Raw genomic sequence first — 14,348 nt, forward strand, 5'->3', positions numbered from 1 at the left:
GTGTAAAAGTTTGGTTTCTGGGTCGCGTTCTGCTGCACAAACTCAAAGAAGCGACGCAGCCCGCCCACGTCCGGGCTGATGCTGAAGGCCCGGAAGATCGAGTTGTAGAACTGCGTGGTCAGCGGCACGCCTGCCTCCAGAGCTGCGTAGAAATATTCCAGAGCCTTGGAAACGTTGCCCTGCTTGCTCTCTGCAGTGACCATGGTGCTGTAGATAACGTCGGAAATCCGGCGCTTGTCCTTCTGCAGCTGCGTCACCAGCTGCTCCGCAATCGCGATCGTCTCCGGCTTCGCAGCAAGCATCTTGACCAGAGCGCCCGTGGTGTGCACGCTCGGCTTGATCTTGCTGGCCATCATCGTCTCCATCAGCTTCTGGATCTCGAGCTCCACCGGCACGCCCGTCCGGCTCGCCTTCGTGCCCAGAACGTCGATGATCGTCGTGTACGTTGCCACGTCCGGTGTAAGGGTGTCGGACGCAAAGATCTCCTCCATGGTGGCCAGCGCCCTGTCGACGTCGTCTTTGGCGAACAGATGCCGCAGCAGCGAGTTGTAGAACCGGATGTCCGGCTCGAACGCCACCTGCTGCGCCCTCGCCTCTGCGCGGAACACGTTGTAGAACTTCTCTGCCTCGGCAATGTAGTCGTTCTGCACCAGGCCGCGCAGCAGCGTGTTTCTGATATCCCACAGCTCCTGCGCCGACGCGGTGTCTTTCTGCGCCCGGTAGAAGTCCAGCGCCTTCTTCAGCTCCCGGCAGCCCAGATACCCGTAAATCATAATCCCCGCGGTCTGCGCGTCCGGCTGGACGCTCTCTGTGAGCAGCTTGTACACGCTCTCGATTCGGAGCAGTTTCTGCGGCGCGTCCGACTTGGCGTGCACGCTGAGCAGCTGGTTCCACGTCTGGACGGTCGGGTTGACGCCTGCCTTGGTCAGCTCCGTCCACAGCTGCTGCGCCTGCTGGTACTTGCCGGTTGCGGCGCACAGCTCCATCAGCTTGGCGTAGGTCTGCTCCGAGAACGGCTCGTGGCTCTTTTCCCTCGCGGTGTACAGCTTGCGGACTATCGCCTCCACGCGGTCGTATCTGCCGTCTGAGGCAGCCACAGAGGCTGCCTTCAGCAGTGCTGGACTGTTAGGGTCGGGCTTGAAAAAGTGGCTGTGGATCGCGCTCTTGGCGCTCTCCGCGGTCGAGTCGTCCAGTTTCAGCGACCACAGCACGGAGTCCACCATCCGCGGCGTCAGCTTGACGCCGCCGGCCAGCGAGTCGAGCGTGGCGGCGTCCGGAACCGCATTGTCGCCGAGAGTCTTGAGCACGTACGCAACGACGCCTGTCGTGCGGAAAACGGCCTCGGGCGCATATCTGGCCCCTCTGGTGTCCTTGAAGCCATCTGGCAGCTCCTTCAGCTTCTCCAGCAGACGCTGCCACAGATCCAGCGCCTTGTCGTACCTGGACTCGGCCAGCAGTCGTTGCACAGCACGGTCAGCGTGCGAGACGTGCAGAAGCTTGTTCTCGCCCAAAATGTCGACAAACCGATTGAACAGCACGGAGTCCTTCACCACGGCGTTGTCCTTGTTCAGCGTCTGCAGCTTGTTCATCAACATGTGGCCCAGCGGCAGCGTTCTGTCAACGCTGGCGTCGGATAGCTTGGAGACGGAGCGCTCGAGTTGCTCGAAAAACTGCGACAGCGTGACGGTGTCGTCGTGAACGAGGCTCATCAGAGGGTTTCCCGGGCGAGGACGAGCCGACTCGGCGGCGCGCGTGCTCTGCCAGCGACGCAGCAGCGGCGACAGCTGCACTTTGGTCACGTTGCGAAACATAGTGAGCAAAATTTTTCCACCTTTGCACCATAAACTGAAAGAAATCATTCAATTACATATTACACCGCTCCACCATATTAGTCTATATGCTACTCGAGCCTGGCATTGAGCCGCTGGGCGTACCTGACGATGAACTGGTCGTACCGCATCGGCACGGTCTCATCCTCGATGCTGAGCGCATTGTCGTAGATGTGATTAAGGAGCTCGAGGTGGCGGGCCGTGTAGTCCTTGGTGTGGGCGTACTCCTCGAGCACGTCCTCGTCGCGGCACAGCAGGCCCTCGTTGTCGTCGCCGGGACATTGCGCGTCGTCCACCCAGAGACGCAGGTTTCGCTTGTACGTGCGGAACGGCTGGTTTTCCGGCTCTGTGGTGCGCTCCAACGCTCTCGGATACTTTCTGTCGAGAATCTGCTTGAACTTGTGCGGGACGTGCGTCCGGACGCCCTCAAAGTACGTAGGCACCATCGGCGTGAGCTCGTCGAGCCGGTACACGTTGTCGTTGCGGCAGTGGTAGATCTCGTGGTCTCTCTGCATGTCTCTGGCCTTGTTGTCGATCTGCTCGCGGTAGCGATCCTTGTCGCTGTCCTCGAGCCTGTCGATCTTGTTTCGGTACTCCGGGTCCACAAGCGTGCGGAGGACGTCGTCGATGCCGTGCTGCGAGAAGTAGTCCGGCGTCCACGCGATCGCGGTGATGTCCACGTAAACCCCAGACATGGTATCGATCATTCTGCCGTCGATGGCGTTGGCGCCGACGCCGCGCACACGCGAGTAGAACGACGGGCCGATGTCCAGCAGGTACGAGCCGATGCCGGCGGCGTACTTGTCCTCGGACGAAACGTCGACGATCAGCGTCTGGTTGTGGTTTCTGGCGATTTTGTACAGCGAGTCCACCGACACGACCACGTCGATGTCCTCGTCCCACGGCAGCGTGAGCCCGTTTCGGATCCAGCCCAGCATCGAGCCGTACGCCACGAACGTGCGGAAGCCCGACTGGTAGCAGAAGCGCAGCCACGCGCGGCCGATCCGGTGGATGATCGCTTTGCGGTACTCCTGCGGGTGGTCGATGCCGTTGAAGAAGCGCCAGTCGAAATGCGCGCCCAGGTTCGTGTTGTTCACGTACGCCTCGCGCAGGTACGGCATGTGCTGGCCGTTGGCCTCGAACAGGTCCATTTCCCGCTCGATGTTCTTCAGCAGCTGGTGGTCGAACAGCGCGTCGAGGTTGGTGTCGGGCGCCGCCTCGAGCTGCTTCTCGATCCGCTGCTTCATGCTGTTCATGATGTCCTCGTGCTCGTACACGAAATCCTGCTTGGTCATCTCGACGCTGGTCATGACGTTGACCTGGGCGTCCAGCTTGAGCAGGTAGGACTTGTCGAGAACGAGCTCGTCCTCGCTGTAGATGGTCTGCACCGACGCGTCGTAGTTGAACAGGGCGGACAGCTCGCCGACCATCTTGTCGATGCGCACGCCGTCGCGGCGCACTCTGTCTACCGAAACGCCGCGCAGACGGGCCTCGTTGTCGACGAGCTCTGCGCCGATCGAGTAGATGTCTCTGGACCGGTTGCTGACGATCGGCACGTGCGAGACCGGGTCGCGCTCCGTCAGCAGCACGACGGACGACTTGTTGAGCCCGGCGCCGATGAAGTGCACGCGAGCGGGCGGCGGCGCCGTCATGAGCATGTACGACGCGCCATACAGGATCCGGCCGGCCTCGGCAAGGTTGGAGCCCGTGCGGTCGGTGATTCTGAACGAAAACGGGTACCACGGGTACCGCGCGCGCTCCTCCGGGCTGATGTCGGTGCACGTCTCGAGGATCCCGTCGCTGTCGGCGTAGAGCAGCCTGAAGTCGGCACAGGTGAGGTCGGAGAACTTGCGATTCTGCATTTCTGGGTGGTAACTCTTCCACAGATGCAGATGGCGCTTGTCCAGAACAAGCTTGGACTCGAGGTCGACCCACTCGGCCCACGAGAAGGGCAGCTGGAAGTCGGGGTCCAGCACGCCGTGGTTGTCCTTCAGGTGCTGCTTCAGGTGGCTCAGCCACGCGGCAGCGGCCACACGCTGGTCAAAAAGCGTCTGGCTGGGCGTGTGCGGCTCCGTGTGCCTGTCGGCAGGCAATACCACATAGGCCAGCATGTCGGTGTGCGATTTCTGGAGTTTGCGGAAAGAGGTCTCCGAGTCGACCTCGTACTTGCTCTTGGACGGGAGAACGATGCTCTCGTCCATGTAGAAGATGGTGGGCACGATGAAGACCAGCATGAGCCCGACGTAGACGGTGAACACGGACATCTTGCGGTTGCTCGAGGACGGCAGTAGGCGAATAAACTTGTTTAAGACGAACGTGAAGGGCGATACAAGCGCGAGCCAGGCCCTCAACACGACGCTGGAGCGGTGCTCTTTTTCCGCGGCTGCGGGAGGGTCCCGGAAAAACAGTTCCTCTTCTCCTTGTGCCATGGTTGCCTACAAAAAAGAGGACGTAGGATGATATTTAAGCTGGAATAAGTTAGTCGTGTGCTTAGATTCCGAAAATTAGCTGCCAAGGCCCCTGGATGCCACCAAATTGGGACGCAAGTTTTTCTCTGCGGGTGGCAGACAATAGGGCAACAATTCCGCAGCCAGAGTACCTGCGCAATGTAGCGCTCACGACCAATACGCATACTGTGATTTGTCGCGCTTGGGGCGCAAACCCAAAGGCTGCGATCTCGATTCGGGCCGAACCTCGATCTCTGCAGATGCAATACGAACGCCAGAGCGCGTGCGGAGCCCGAATCCGGCAGCAACAAGAGGGCTGGTCTGTTTTCGGCACTGCTGCTGCGCTATCGCCCAGGCTCCAAAAATGGCACACGCCAACCCTGCCGATGCGGCCACTTGTGCATAGACGACCACACTACGAGCACCTCACGCGAGCAAACATCCAAGCGAGCACGCGATAAAAACTTTTCATCTGCAACACCCGTACACGCGCTATGCATTAAATACACACCCGTACACCTCAGTACCGCTCCTTGAGTCGCGAGGCCACCGTGCGCAGGTTGCCGTACACCTTGCCCGGCGGACTGCCCAGAATCAGGCTCATCACAGCCTCCCGCGCCATCCTGATGTGCGTGAACCCGCCCAGAATGTGGATCTTCGAGTCCGCCAGCACAATCCGCGTCCGAGTCGCGTTCTCGATCGCAAACTTGGTTTTGCCGTCCTTTCCGGCAATGCGGCCAATCGCACGCGAAAGATGGTCGCCCTGGAGCGTCTTGACGTCCTTGATTTCGAACGACTCGATGTACAGGTCGTCCAGTCGCAGGAGAGCGATGGCGTCGTCTATGTCGAATCCCAGGGTGAACGCCTTGATGAAATCGGCTCCTTTCTGAAGGGCCCCCGGGTCTGTGGTCTTGGAGCACGTGCGCAGTTCCACGTTCTTGGTTTTCAGGTTCATCCGCACCTGCAGCTTGAGATGGTCCACTAGAGGAGGATATATCTTGGGCCATGCGTTCTTGAGCGGCGACATTCTATGTGGGGGCACCGCCACCTTCCGCGACTCTAGCTTGACCTTCATGTTGGACGCGGCCTGCGACTGGAACTTGGGTTTTCCAGACTCGTCCAGGACGAGGCCCGCTTCGGGCGTCTTGGACGGCTTGTCTTCTGTTTCTGGCGCATCGGCGTCAATTAGTACTGCATCTGTGTCTTGCTCTATATTTTCCACCCGTGTAGGAGCCTCGACTGGCTCGGAGACTTCTTTTTTCACAGCGGTAGGAGCAGCCATATCGATAAATAAAAAAATCAAATTTTCTTAAATTTTTTTGTAATTTTTTTTGGCATCTCTGCACCACAAAGATTAAAGGTGGGGAAAACATGGCTTTTTGTTAACCATGTTTAGATCCCCCTTTCTTCTGATCCGGCGCCAGTCCACGCAGCGCCAGCTTGCGCACCAGCTGAATACGCTGGAAAAACTTGTCTACAAAGATATCACAAGTTTCGCCGGTTCCAATGGCTCCAAAGTGCCGCCTACCACAGCTTTTGAGATCCTCAGATTGTGCAAGCTGTTCCAAGATTCGGTCCATGAAACGAAGAAAACAAATGTGCTAGAGGACGAGCTGATTGTGAAATCCAACGCCCTGATGCAGAAAGTGTTTTTGGCCGAGAAAGTCGACTATAGCCAGGCATTACTCGCAGACTTCCTAAAACTAAAGCCCCATGTCGCCAGTATCAAGTTTGCTTTGACGTGCTACTACATGAAGAACACGCACAAAGTGCTAAAGGTGGAGACGGCAATGATACCCCTGCGCAACTTGCTTTACGACGCAAAATTCCGGGAGGCATTGGACGTGATAGAGCTCACTACAGGGTTCCCCAGATACTACGAGTTCAAGAGCGTCAAGTGGCGGCGGATGCTTCTAAAGTTCTTTGCGGGCATTGGCGGCACGATCGGGGCGATGGACCTGTCGTTCAGGTTTCTTCTGCCCGGGTTTTTCCAGTCAAATGTGGTGTACGGGCTATACGGTGCTGTTGGCACATTTCTGGCGAACGCAGGGTTCATGGCGATGATGGCGTTCTCGTCGAAGGGCCAGGAGAACGGGGCGTTGCGGTTCGAAAAGGGCACGCTGCCAGCAACGTGGTACAAGAAGGTGGACCAGATGAGGATGTGCGCGATGGTGCTGGAGTGCGACGCGGAAATCAACGGCAGAGAGGGTTTTGCGAGCCGGCCTGTGGTGGACCGTATCCACAAGATGGGGTTTGTTGTGAACGAGCCTGAACAGGAGATCATGCTGCGCCAGTACTGGGTGAGTTCGGGAGAAGGGTTTGTGTGGTGCGAGCCAGACCTGGACCCGGCAGACATCGAATGGTGGCAGCATTTGGAGAAAATCGGGGTGAAAAAAATCTGGGACAAGGATTACGAGCAGCTGGACCAGCAGCAGGAACTAAGCCAAAATACACCCATCAAACGTTAACCATTACCACACATACCTATAAAGCAAAAAGATAGAAGAATATCACGTGAACAACGTATCAAGCTCTGCCAGCGAAATGTCCTCTGGAGCGCCGATTTCCTGCGTCAGGAACCCAGAGCGCACCGTCTCCAGCCACTTCATGCTGATCGACGGCTCCACAGAGGTGTCTGCCAGGATCGAGCTTGTGATGGTGTTGACAGACTCTGTCTGCGGGCTGAAGCTCATGACTGCTGCTCGGAGAGCAGCCACGGCGGCGGCAGCGGTGGGGCTGTTGACCAGGGAGGCGTTTTTGGGGATCCGAGGAGTGGCAGCCGCGGCCGTGAGGTGCACGGTTCTCGGCTTTTTCGAGTTGATGAAACTCATGGATTTCGACCGTTTGCCGACCGACGACGGGACCTTCTCTCTGACAATGACGGAGCTGCGTCTGTGGTAGCCAGCAGACAGCAGACCGTCGTCGTCGTCATCGTCGTCGTCGTCCGCAGACCGCAGCGTATCGTAGTCGTCAACGTCGTCGTCGGAGTCCGGCGAGGACCTCGAAAACGCCGACACGGACTTGGCCCTAGGATGCTGCGTCTTCGGATTGGAGTCGCCACTCGCAGTGACCAGCGACGCCGTGACGGGAGCCACGGCGTACGGCACCGCCAGATTTGCAAGCCTGAGGTCCAGCGACGCGTCCAGGAACGGCGACCGTTTGTCGCCAAAGTCCTCCGAACGCAGACCGTGCTGCGTCTGGACCTGGGCGGCCATAAGAGCAGCGGCGTTCTGGGCCGCCTTCTTGTACTTCTTGAGGTCTTTTGCGTCGAGGTCGGCAACCACACCTGACACCACAGACGTGTGCTCCATCGCTTTCTGGCTCTCGAGGTACTGCTGGACGTAGAGATGGTAGTCTTTGGCGAGCAGTCCGCGGTAGACATACACCATTCTCTTCGGCGACGCGTCGGCCCAGTCTCTGGAGAGGGAGTATATGATGGTTTTCTCGCCCTTTTCGACGCGCTTGACGTAGGCGTTGAGCTTGGCAGAGACCAGGTTCGACGTTTTCGAGGAGAGTTTGGCCATCTCGGGGTGTTTTTCGACCAGAATGTCACAGATCTGCTTGACAGTCATGCCCTCGGCCTTGGGATCGTGGTCGTACAGAATCTCGAAGATGGCAAAGAGCACGTCGTCGTCCAGCGTGGAGTGCGGAGATGGCCGCGGCCGCTCGCCGGACACAGGGACCGTGGTGGAGATGCCGCTCGCGGCGGCCACCGTGCGGTTGGCGGTCTTGTGGTACTTCTTGTGCCGCTCGTCCTTCTTCGACTTGGATGGAGAAGGGGCCGACACCGGCTTAGTCAGGTCGCCGGTGTCGGCGACACTTGTGGCAGCAGATGAAGTGACAGAAGAGGGAGTCGAGCTTCTGTCGCTCGGGCTCAGGGGAGAGTCCGGGGTCTGGGAATCATGGTCGGGAACATGCTCCATGACCGTCGTACTCATGATAACCGGGGAATAATCACACACAGGAGCGCTAAAAGCTGGGGATGATCAGCTAGTAACGTGAATAATACGATAACACAACTCGCCAGGCTTAGAATAGAGAGATATCCGTCAAAATCCAGCGCATGCGCACAGGACTCGGGTTCCAGTTTAACTCTGTTAGATTCGCAAGCTCGTGGCGTACACTTTGGGGATATTTAAGCTAATAAATATCTCGCTCTGATAAGATATCAAATAAGAAAAGCGTGGAAAACACTATGAGATTAGTATCACGGACGCCGGCGCGCTGCTCAACACATACACTTGTTCTTATTTGAATAGGCTCGCTTTTGCGTCACAAAGAAGGGTCGACCTGTCTCTGATGTACCAATATCTATATTAATTGGGTGAAAAATTTTTCAGGTAGGCCGACCTGATTTTGATAAGGCGCAGGAGCCGATAATTTGGAGCGAGGAAGAAGGCGTGCCAGGGCGCCGAAAAAACTGAGCGTCCAGGAAGGCGTAGGCGCCATCTCCAAAGTGGCCAGGAGACCCGCTGCATGCCAATGGGCCCGTTTGGGCAGCACACTAGCTCCTACAATATCAGGGCTGTGCACACAAAAACAGAGTCGGTAGTGGAGTTTTTGCAAAAAGGGCTTTCGCTCGACTCTCTTTAAGGTCACGTGACTGGGCATATGCGCGAAGCGAGCTGAATTTTTTTGTTCTCCGGGGTTTTCCTGCGCGATCTCGCGTGACCCCGGAATCCCCACGCGTCACGCTAAATGCTGCATGAATGTAAGTGTTCCCCTCGCTTATCAAAGTCGCATATCGCGACCACAATATTTCCGAAAAGGGTAACCGCGTTCTTATCGGCTATGGCTGTGCAGGATGTGAAGGCACTTGCTCGTTTCGTCGAAATCCTCGGTCCAGTAGCTGTCGGTGTACAGGGGCGGGGAGCGACTTGCCGGTGGTGCAAACCAATAGTTCACAGCAATGTGAACTGGCTCATCGTCTCTGCCAAAAGATGACACCTCGTGGAACCACCCCGCCGGCAGATATAACATTTGGCCGGGCTCTATTGTTACCTGAAGCGGCTTACACTGTTTCAGCCGCGGAAACTCCGAGTCTATGAGGCGTTCCATTTTTGCCCGCTGTACGGCGTCCTGCACATCGTCCAGATGCAGCAAGGCGGGAGGTATTTTGGAGAAAGAAGGAGGGTCACTCTTGGTCTTTCCGTGGCGGGCTTTTTCTTCGTGCACGCCAGATTCCCTTTCTGCAACAGCCTCGAGCCGTTTTTTCTCCTCTTCGTCGAGCGACTCTCGCTCTAGTCGCCACAGCGCAACCTGCCCCACCAGCGCACCGTCCTCGCGCACGTGTTTCCAGAACGGCGCGTTCTCGTTGCGCACGTAGTCAATGACTCCTGACGGGTAAATCTTTTCAATGTCGCCGACAGTGTAGAGGTTGGGAGCATCCGTGGGCGGAAACAAGGTGAATCTTTTCTTCCCCGATATCAGTATGTACAAGTTGTCGGCATGGTCGTGGTGCAGGCCCGACGACGAGGCACCTGGAGAGGGAAGCGATCTCCCCAGACCTAGGAGCGGCTGGGACTCGTCAAAGAGCAGTCGGGAATCAGGATCTGCACGACCCATCCAGAGATTTATTTGCTGCGGCACCAAGCCAGCGAGTAAGCTCGGCCGCAGCAATTCCATTGGCCACCTGCGGTATAAGTTGGTTAGCGGCTTTTGCAGAAGCTCTTGCACACGGGTGCGAGCAGTGTCAAGAGACGGCTGCCCTTCGCTAGCGGAATACTCGCCGTCGTCGGAATTGTCGCTGTCATAATCAAAGTCGTCATGAAAGTTGTCGAAATCGACCGAGCCCCGTTCTGAGTCCGTATCAGTCGGCACATGTGCAGTTTCCGTTTGAGGAAACTCGCCGTCAGAATCGGCGTCCGACAGGCAATCGTCCTCTTCATACTGGGTCGTTAAATATAGCGAGTGATCACCCTTATTCAGCCTGTCCACCAGATCTGCAAGTTTCAGGCGAATCCTATTTTCTCCAGTGCCGTAACCACCGCTGGACTTGCGCTCCACCTGCAAAAAATCGTCACATTGTAAAAAATCTGCCAAATTATCAAGACGGAACGACTCTAGATCAAACCCGGCCACCAAGCCTTGAATTAGACACGGCTGCCGTTTCAAAATGTAACGGGACTCGAACGCGGCTGGAATGGCCCCTGTAGCGTCTATGATGTCGATTTCATGTACAGCGGTACTTTTTCTCAAGGTTCTCTGTGAGTGTTCGGCACCTCGGAGCCTCTTCATTGTCAAAGTCTGGAATGGGAGTTGGGAAAATTTTCAAACCGATCTAGAAAAAAAGAAGTCACCGCCTTACTTTTTTGGGGACCACACAGATCAAATTTTGTGAATGGCACAATTGTTGCTATAAGAATGCTGCGTATTTCAGGGAAACGAAGGCACGCTCGCGATTGTAGCTTGCGGTCGTGCGAAACCGTTCAGCAGCTTGAAGTTGTTTGCCTGATATTTGAACAGTCTTTCGTCCTATTGTAGTCGAATTGGCCAACGTCCGGCCGATAAGCTCGCGGAGGCTGAGATTGAAAATGTCTACAATTCCAACAGTCTGGTACGGCTAATTGTTTTCAGTAAAATAGATGCGATAAGTGCATTGCATTTTTTTCCGCTCCCTTTGAGTCTGAAAAAAAGAGAATTGTCAGATTTTGCCTGCATAGCCATAGAGATTTGGCAGGCGAAGGGGCGTATTGGGGTCCCAGCTAAAGTAGCGGGAGCACATTAGAGCAAGGAATCGTCTAGGCAATTAAGTCCTGCCGTGTACGTACAGACGGCGACGTGCCAGAGATTACTGACACAACATACATTGCGATGGCCAAGCGCGTGCCATTGATGCAGTTTCCACCCGCAAAACTAGGAGAATGCCATTATAGGTAATCTGATGAAAACCCAATTTTAAAGTTATTTTTTAGACGGCTTACTCCGCATAACCTATGTCGTAGTACAGAGGATCGACAGATCGGGATCGGGTGAGCCAAAATGTATGGAAATTTGTGACGAGCGGCTTCTAAAATTAATTTCCGCTCTCTAGTAGTGGACTTTGCCCTAATGTGGAAGTCGTGCTGTTTGCCAGCCAACCAAAAAAAATTAAGGTTCACGAAATAGCCGAAACCGACCCTTGGGGATTGTAGTTATTAGATGCATTTCCGGTCCAAAAACCATGGACAATGAATAGGCCACATTTATTCAAACCGTGCTACCTTACGGCCATCCCAAAAAGAAATTACCTGTGGGCCAACTATATATATAAGCACTCTCTTCCCTGGATCATCGAACATCCCTGGACGTTGCTTCTGACACACACCTTATGGACACTCAATTCTGAATCATACAACTGCATCACTACACGTCAATTGCATTCTATTCATTAGCATCTTAACGCATCCGCTCTTTTGAAGCATCGTTCATGACATCCCATCTGGCCGTTGGCCATCGATTGGAAATCAGGTCCGACGATTACCTTGTTCAGGAATACAGAAATGACATCCACAGCCATTTCATCCATCTAGACCACCTCTTCAGGCAAAGGCCGAGCCCGCTGCCCCTACAGCCCCAGTTGCAGCCCAACAGGTTCGCCCTGCTCAACTCCATCTTCGACGTGGTGGAAAAACTCTCCTGGTCCTACGCCACCTTCACTCTCGCCGTCACAGTGCTCGACAGATACCTGTCCAAGGCGCTGGTGCTGGAAAAGAACTACAAGCTTGTGGGCTACTGCTGTCTGTGGATTGCGTCCAAGTTCAACGAGAACAAGCCCAAGGGCAAGCTCGTCAATGCGCTGATCAAACGGGCAGGCTACGACCTTGACCGGAAGGGGGACTTCCTCAGACTCGAGATGGACATTCTCTCGGCGCTCAAATGGGACTTGTCCATGCCGTCGGCAGACTACTTTGTCAACTTCTACACAAACAACTCGCGGCCCAACCTGGAAGAGAGAACGGAAGGAGCGATCTTCCTGTGCGAGCTGGCACACTTCGACAGAAACCTATTCTATTCGTATTCTCCTAGTTCCATCGCGGCAGCATCGATCATGCTGACCAACGCTGCTCTCACGGGGGCCACCGACAAGCTTGGCGAGCTGCAGCACGGTCTGCTGCACCAGGTGCTGGCGGTGCCGTCCTCGGTGAGAGCCAAGTACCTCCACTCTGGCAACCGGATCATCCCCCACCTAACGAACCTGGCCACCCAGGTCCTCCACAAGGCCAGAGGTTTGGACCCGCAGCACGCGAACTACTCCCCACACCACGCGTCGCCGGTCCAGGAGCTCGTGCTGTATCCAAGCCTCCCTATCTCGCCGATAGCATCCCCGATCCACCAGCACCACCGCCATTCTCATGCAAGGTCGCAGTCGCTCACTGCGCTGCGGTCGCTGCACATTGACACGGCCTGTCTCCCCACTCCCGGCACGACGCCGGTTTCGTCTGCCGCGGGCGCCAGCCAAGTTACTCCTGTTGAAGTGCCGCTGGACCTGGACGAGCGTAGTGCTAAGAGAAGGCGCTACCTATAACCCATGTCCACGTGACTTTTTTAGACTTCTTTAATCTACATTCCTGATTGCGTTAATCACCACGTACATGATGGCTATCGTGCGTTTGAGAGCTAGTAGCTGGTTTTTTTTTTTCCGGCAACAGTAAAGCTTCACCCACATGAAAAAGACAGCCGATTTTTGGCCATGTAGCGCTGCAGCGTCTGCACTGCTCGCCTCGCAAATACACGTACAAAGCCCAATTTCACTTTCCTCGCGCACAAGAGGGCTTGACGCCGTGTGTCAGCTGTAGATCTCCAATTACCAGGCCCCTGTGCAGCGAGTGGTTTCCGCTCCCAGAGGCCTTGGCGGGGACACCTCGCACCCGCCACTAAGTGGTGCCTGCGCGATGTGAAAAATTCACCGCCGCCTATCTCGCCATGGCGTCCAAAGCTCTCACCAGACCCCTATTTGGCCGTCCCGGCAACAACCTCACCAGTGGCATCGTCGGGCTTGCGAACGTCGGCAAGTCCACGTTCTTCCAGGCCATCACAAGGAGCAAGCTGGGCAACCCTGCAAATTACCCTTTCGCGACCATAAAAGCCGAGGAAGCTATCGTAACCGTGCATTCTCCCAAACTGGACAGGCTTGCAGAACTCTACCTTTCCCAGAAGAGTATTCCCTCGGTGCTGAAGATCTTCGACATCGCGGGCCTCATTAAAGGTGCCTCTGACAATAAGGGACTCGGAAATGCTTTTCTGTCCGATATCCGAGCGGTGGACGGCATTTTCCAGGTAGTTCGCGGGTTCCGGGACGACGAGATCACCCACATAGAGGGCGACGTCGATCCTGCGCGCGACCTCACCATCGTCCAGGACGAGCTGCTCCTGAAAGATATGGAATTTATAGAGAACTCGCTCGACCGCATCGCAAAGCAGCTGAAAAACAAGCGAAACCGGCCAGCAGACGAGGTGGCCCGCTGGGAGGCTCACCAGGAGACGCTGGCCATTGCGTACGACCACTTGATGGACGGCCGGCGCATTCTGGACAAGCCGGACTGGACAGACGACCAGATCGAGGCGCTCAATAGCTACACGCTTCTCACGGCCAAACCGACGGTCTTTTTGCTCAACAGCAGCAAGCAAGATTATTTGGACGGCAAGAACGAGTTTCTTACACAAGTGCAGGAGTGGGTGCGCAACAACGCTGCCGAGTCGCCTGTGATTCTGTTTTCCGCGGAGCACGAAGCAGAGGCCGTGGAATCTGGGGAGCGCTCTGCTATCCCAGAAATTGTGGAGCAGATGCGCCGGGCGTTGCACCTCATCAGCATCTACACGTGCGGGCCCATAGAGGCGCGCCAGTGGACCGTCCGCGAAGGAACGCTCTGTCCGCAGGCGGCAGGAGTGATCCACTCCGATTTCGAGCGCACTTTCATCAACGCAGAGGTGATCAAGTACCGCGACGTGGAGCAGCTGCCGGCGCCGCTGAACGAAAAACTGCTGCGCTCGTCGGGCAAGATCGCGCGCGTGGGCAAGAACTACGTCGTGGAGGACGGCGACATCATGCGCATCAACGCTGCTGCCGCAAAACGCTAATTACTGTATATAC

At 56.0% G+C, this 14,348-nt stretch overlaps 10 protein-coding genes across 10 annotated transcripts; 5 read left to right on the plus strand and 5 right to left on the minus strand.

Annotated features, from left to right (window-relative positions):
• Nucleotides 1-42: 42 nt before the first annotated feature.
• KL911_003460 (uncharacterized protein) lies at nucleotides 43-1,811 on the minus strand (the record flags this gene model as incomplete). The annotated part of the gene is made up of 2 exons (XM_043198643.1): nucleotides 43-1,122; nucleotides 1,212-1,811. The coding sequence occupies 2 exons, from the start codon at nucleotides 1,809-1,811 to the stop codon at nucleotides 43-45; spliced, it is 1,680 nt and encodes a 559-aa protein (XP_043053791.1).
• An 89-nt stretch (nucleotides 1,812-1,900) lies between these two features.
• On the minus strand, nucleotides 1,901-4,258 carry KL911_003461 (uncharacterized protein; the record flags this gene model as incomplete). The annotated part of the gene is made up of 1 exon (XM_043198644.1): nucleotides 1,901-4,258. One exon carries the CDS (start codon nucleotides 4,256-4,258, stop codon nucleotides 1,901-1,903), a length of 2,358 nt encoding a protein of 785 aa, XP_043053792.1.
• A 95-nt stretch (nucleotides 4,259-4,353) lies between these two features.
• Nucleotides 4,354-4,737, plus strand: KL911_003462 (uncharacterized protein; the record flags this gene model as incomplete). The annotated part of the gene is made up of 1 exon (XM_043198645.1): nucleotides 4,354-4,737. One exon carries the CDS (start codon nucleotides 4,354-4,356, stop codon nucleotides 4,735-4,737), a length of 384 nt encoding a protein of 127 aa, XP_043053793.1.
• A 59-nt stretch (nucleotides 4,738-4,796) lies between these two features.
• On the minus strand, nucleotides 4,797-5,558 carry KL911_003463 (uncharacterized protein; the record flags this gene model as incomplete). Its single annotated transcript, XM_043198646.1, has 1 exon — nucleotides 4,797-5,558. The coding sequence occupies one exon, from the start codon at nucleotides 5,556-5,558 to the stop codon at nucleotides 4,797-4,799; it is 762 nt and encodes a 253-aa protein (XP_043053794.1).
• Nucleotides 5,559-5,664: 106 nt separating this feature from the next.
• On the plus strand, nucleotides 5,665-6,744 carry KL911_003464 (uncharacterized protein; the record flags this gene model as incomplete). The annotated part of the gene is made up of 1 exon (XM_043198647.1): nucleotides 5,665-6,744. The coding sequence occupies one exon, from the start codon at nucleotides 5,665-5,667 to the stop codon at nucleotides 6,742-6,744; it is 1,080 nt and encodes a 359-aa protein (XP_043053795.1).
• A 42-nt stretch (nucleotides 6,745-6,786) lies between these two features.
• KL911_003465 (uncharacterized protein) lies at nucleotides 6,787-8,214 on the minus strand (the record flags this gene model as incomplete). The annotated part of the gene is made up of 1 exon (XM_043198648.1): nucleotides 6,787-8,214. The coding sequence occupies one exon, from the start codon at nucleotides 8,212-8,214 to the stop codon at nucleotides 6,787-6,789; it is 1,428 nt and encodes a 475-aa protein (XP_043053796.1).
• Nucleotides 8,215-8,339: 125 nt separating this feature from the next.
• On the plus strand, nucleotides 8,340-8,869 carry KL911_003466 (uncharacterized protein; the record flags this gene model as incomplete). Its single annotated transcript, XM_043198649.1, has 2 exons — nucleotides 8,340-8,389; nucleotides 8,668-8,869. 2 exons carry the CDS (start codon nucleotides 8,340-8,342, stop codon nucleotides 8,867-8,869), a joined length of 252 nt encoding a protein of 83 aa, XP_043053797.1.
• Nucleotides 8,870-9,058: 189 nt separating this feature from the next.
• Nucleotides 9,059-10,513, minus strand: KL911_003467 (uncharacterized protein; the record flags this gene model as incomplete). Its single annotated transcript, XM_043198650.1, has 1 exon — nucleotides 9,059-10,513. The coding sequence occupies one exon, from the start codon at nucleotides 10,511-10,513 to the stop codon at nucleotides 9,059-9,061; it is 1,455 nt and encodes a 484-aa protein (XP_043053798.1).
• Nucleotides 10,514-11,684: 1,171 nt separating this feature from the next.
• KL911_003468 (uncharacterized protein) lies at nucleotides 11,685-12,782 on the plus strand (the record flags this gene model as incomplete). Its single annotated transcript, XM_043198651.1, has 1 exon — nucleotides 11,685-12,782. The coding sequence occupies one exon, from the start codon at nucleotides 11,685-11,687 to the stop codon at nucleotides 12,780-12,782; it is 1,098 nt and encodes a 365-aa protein (XP_043053799.1).
• A 398-nt stretch (nucleotides 12,783-13,180) lies between these two features.
• KL911_003469 (uncharacterized protein) lies at nucleotides 13,181-14,335 on the plus strand (the record flags this gene model as incomplete). Its single annotated transcript, XM_043198652.1, has 1 exon — nucleotides 13,181-14,335. The coding sequence occupies one exon, from the start codon at nucleotides 13,181-13,183 to the stop codon at nucleotides 14,333-14,335; it is 1,155 nt and encodes a 384-aa protein (XP_043053800.1).
• Nucleotides 14,336-14,348: the final 13 nt, after the last annotated feature.

The sequence above is a fragment of the Ogataea haglerorum genome, assembly GCF_019207285.1.
Source record: "Ogataea haglerorum isolate 81-453-3 chromosome Unknown 81-453-3_NODE_9_length_481884_cov_97.824832, whole genome shotgun sequence".
NCBI classification, from domain to species: Eukaryota; Fungi; Ascomycota; class Pichiomycetes; order Pichiales; family Pichiaceae; genus Ogataea; species Ogataea haglerorum.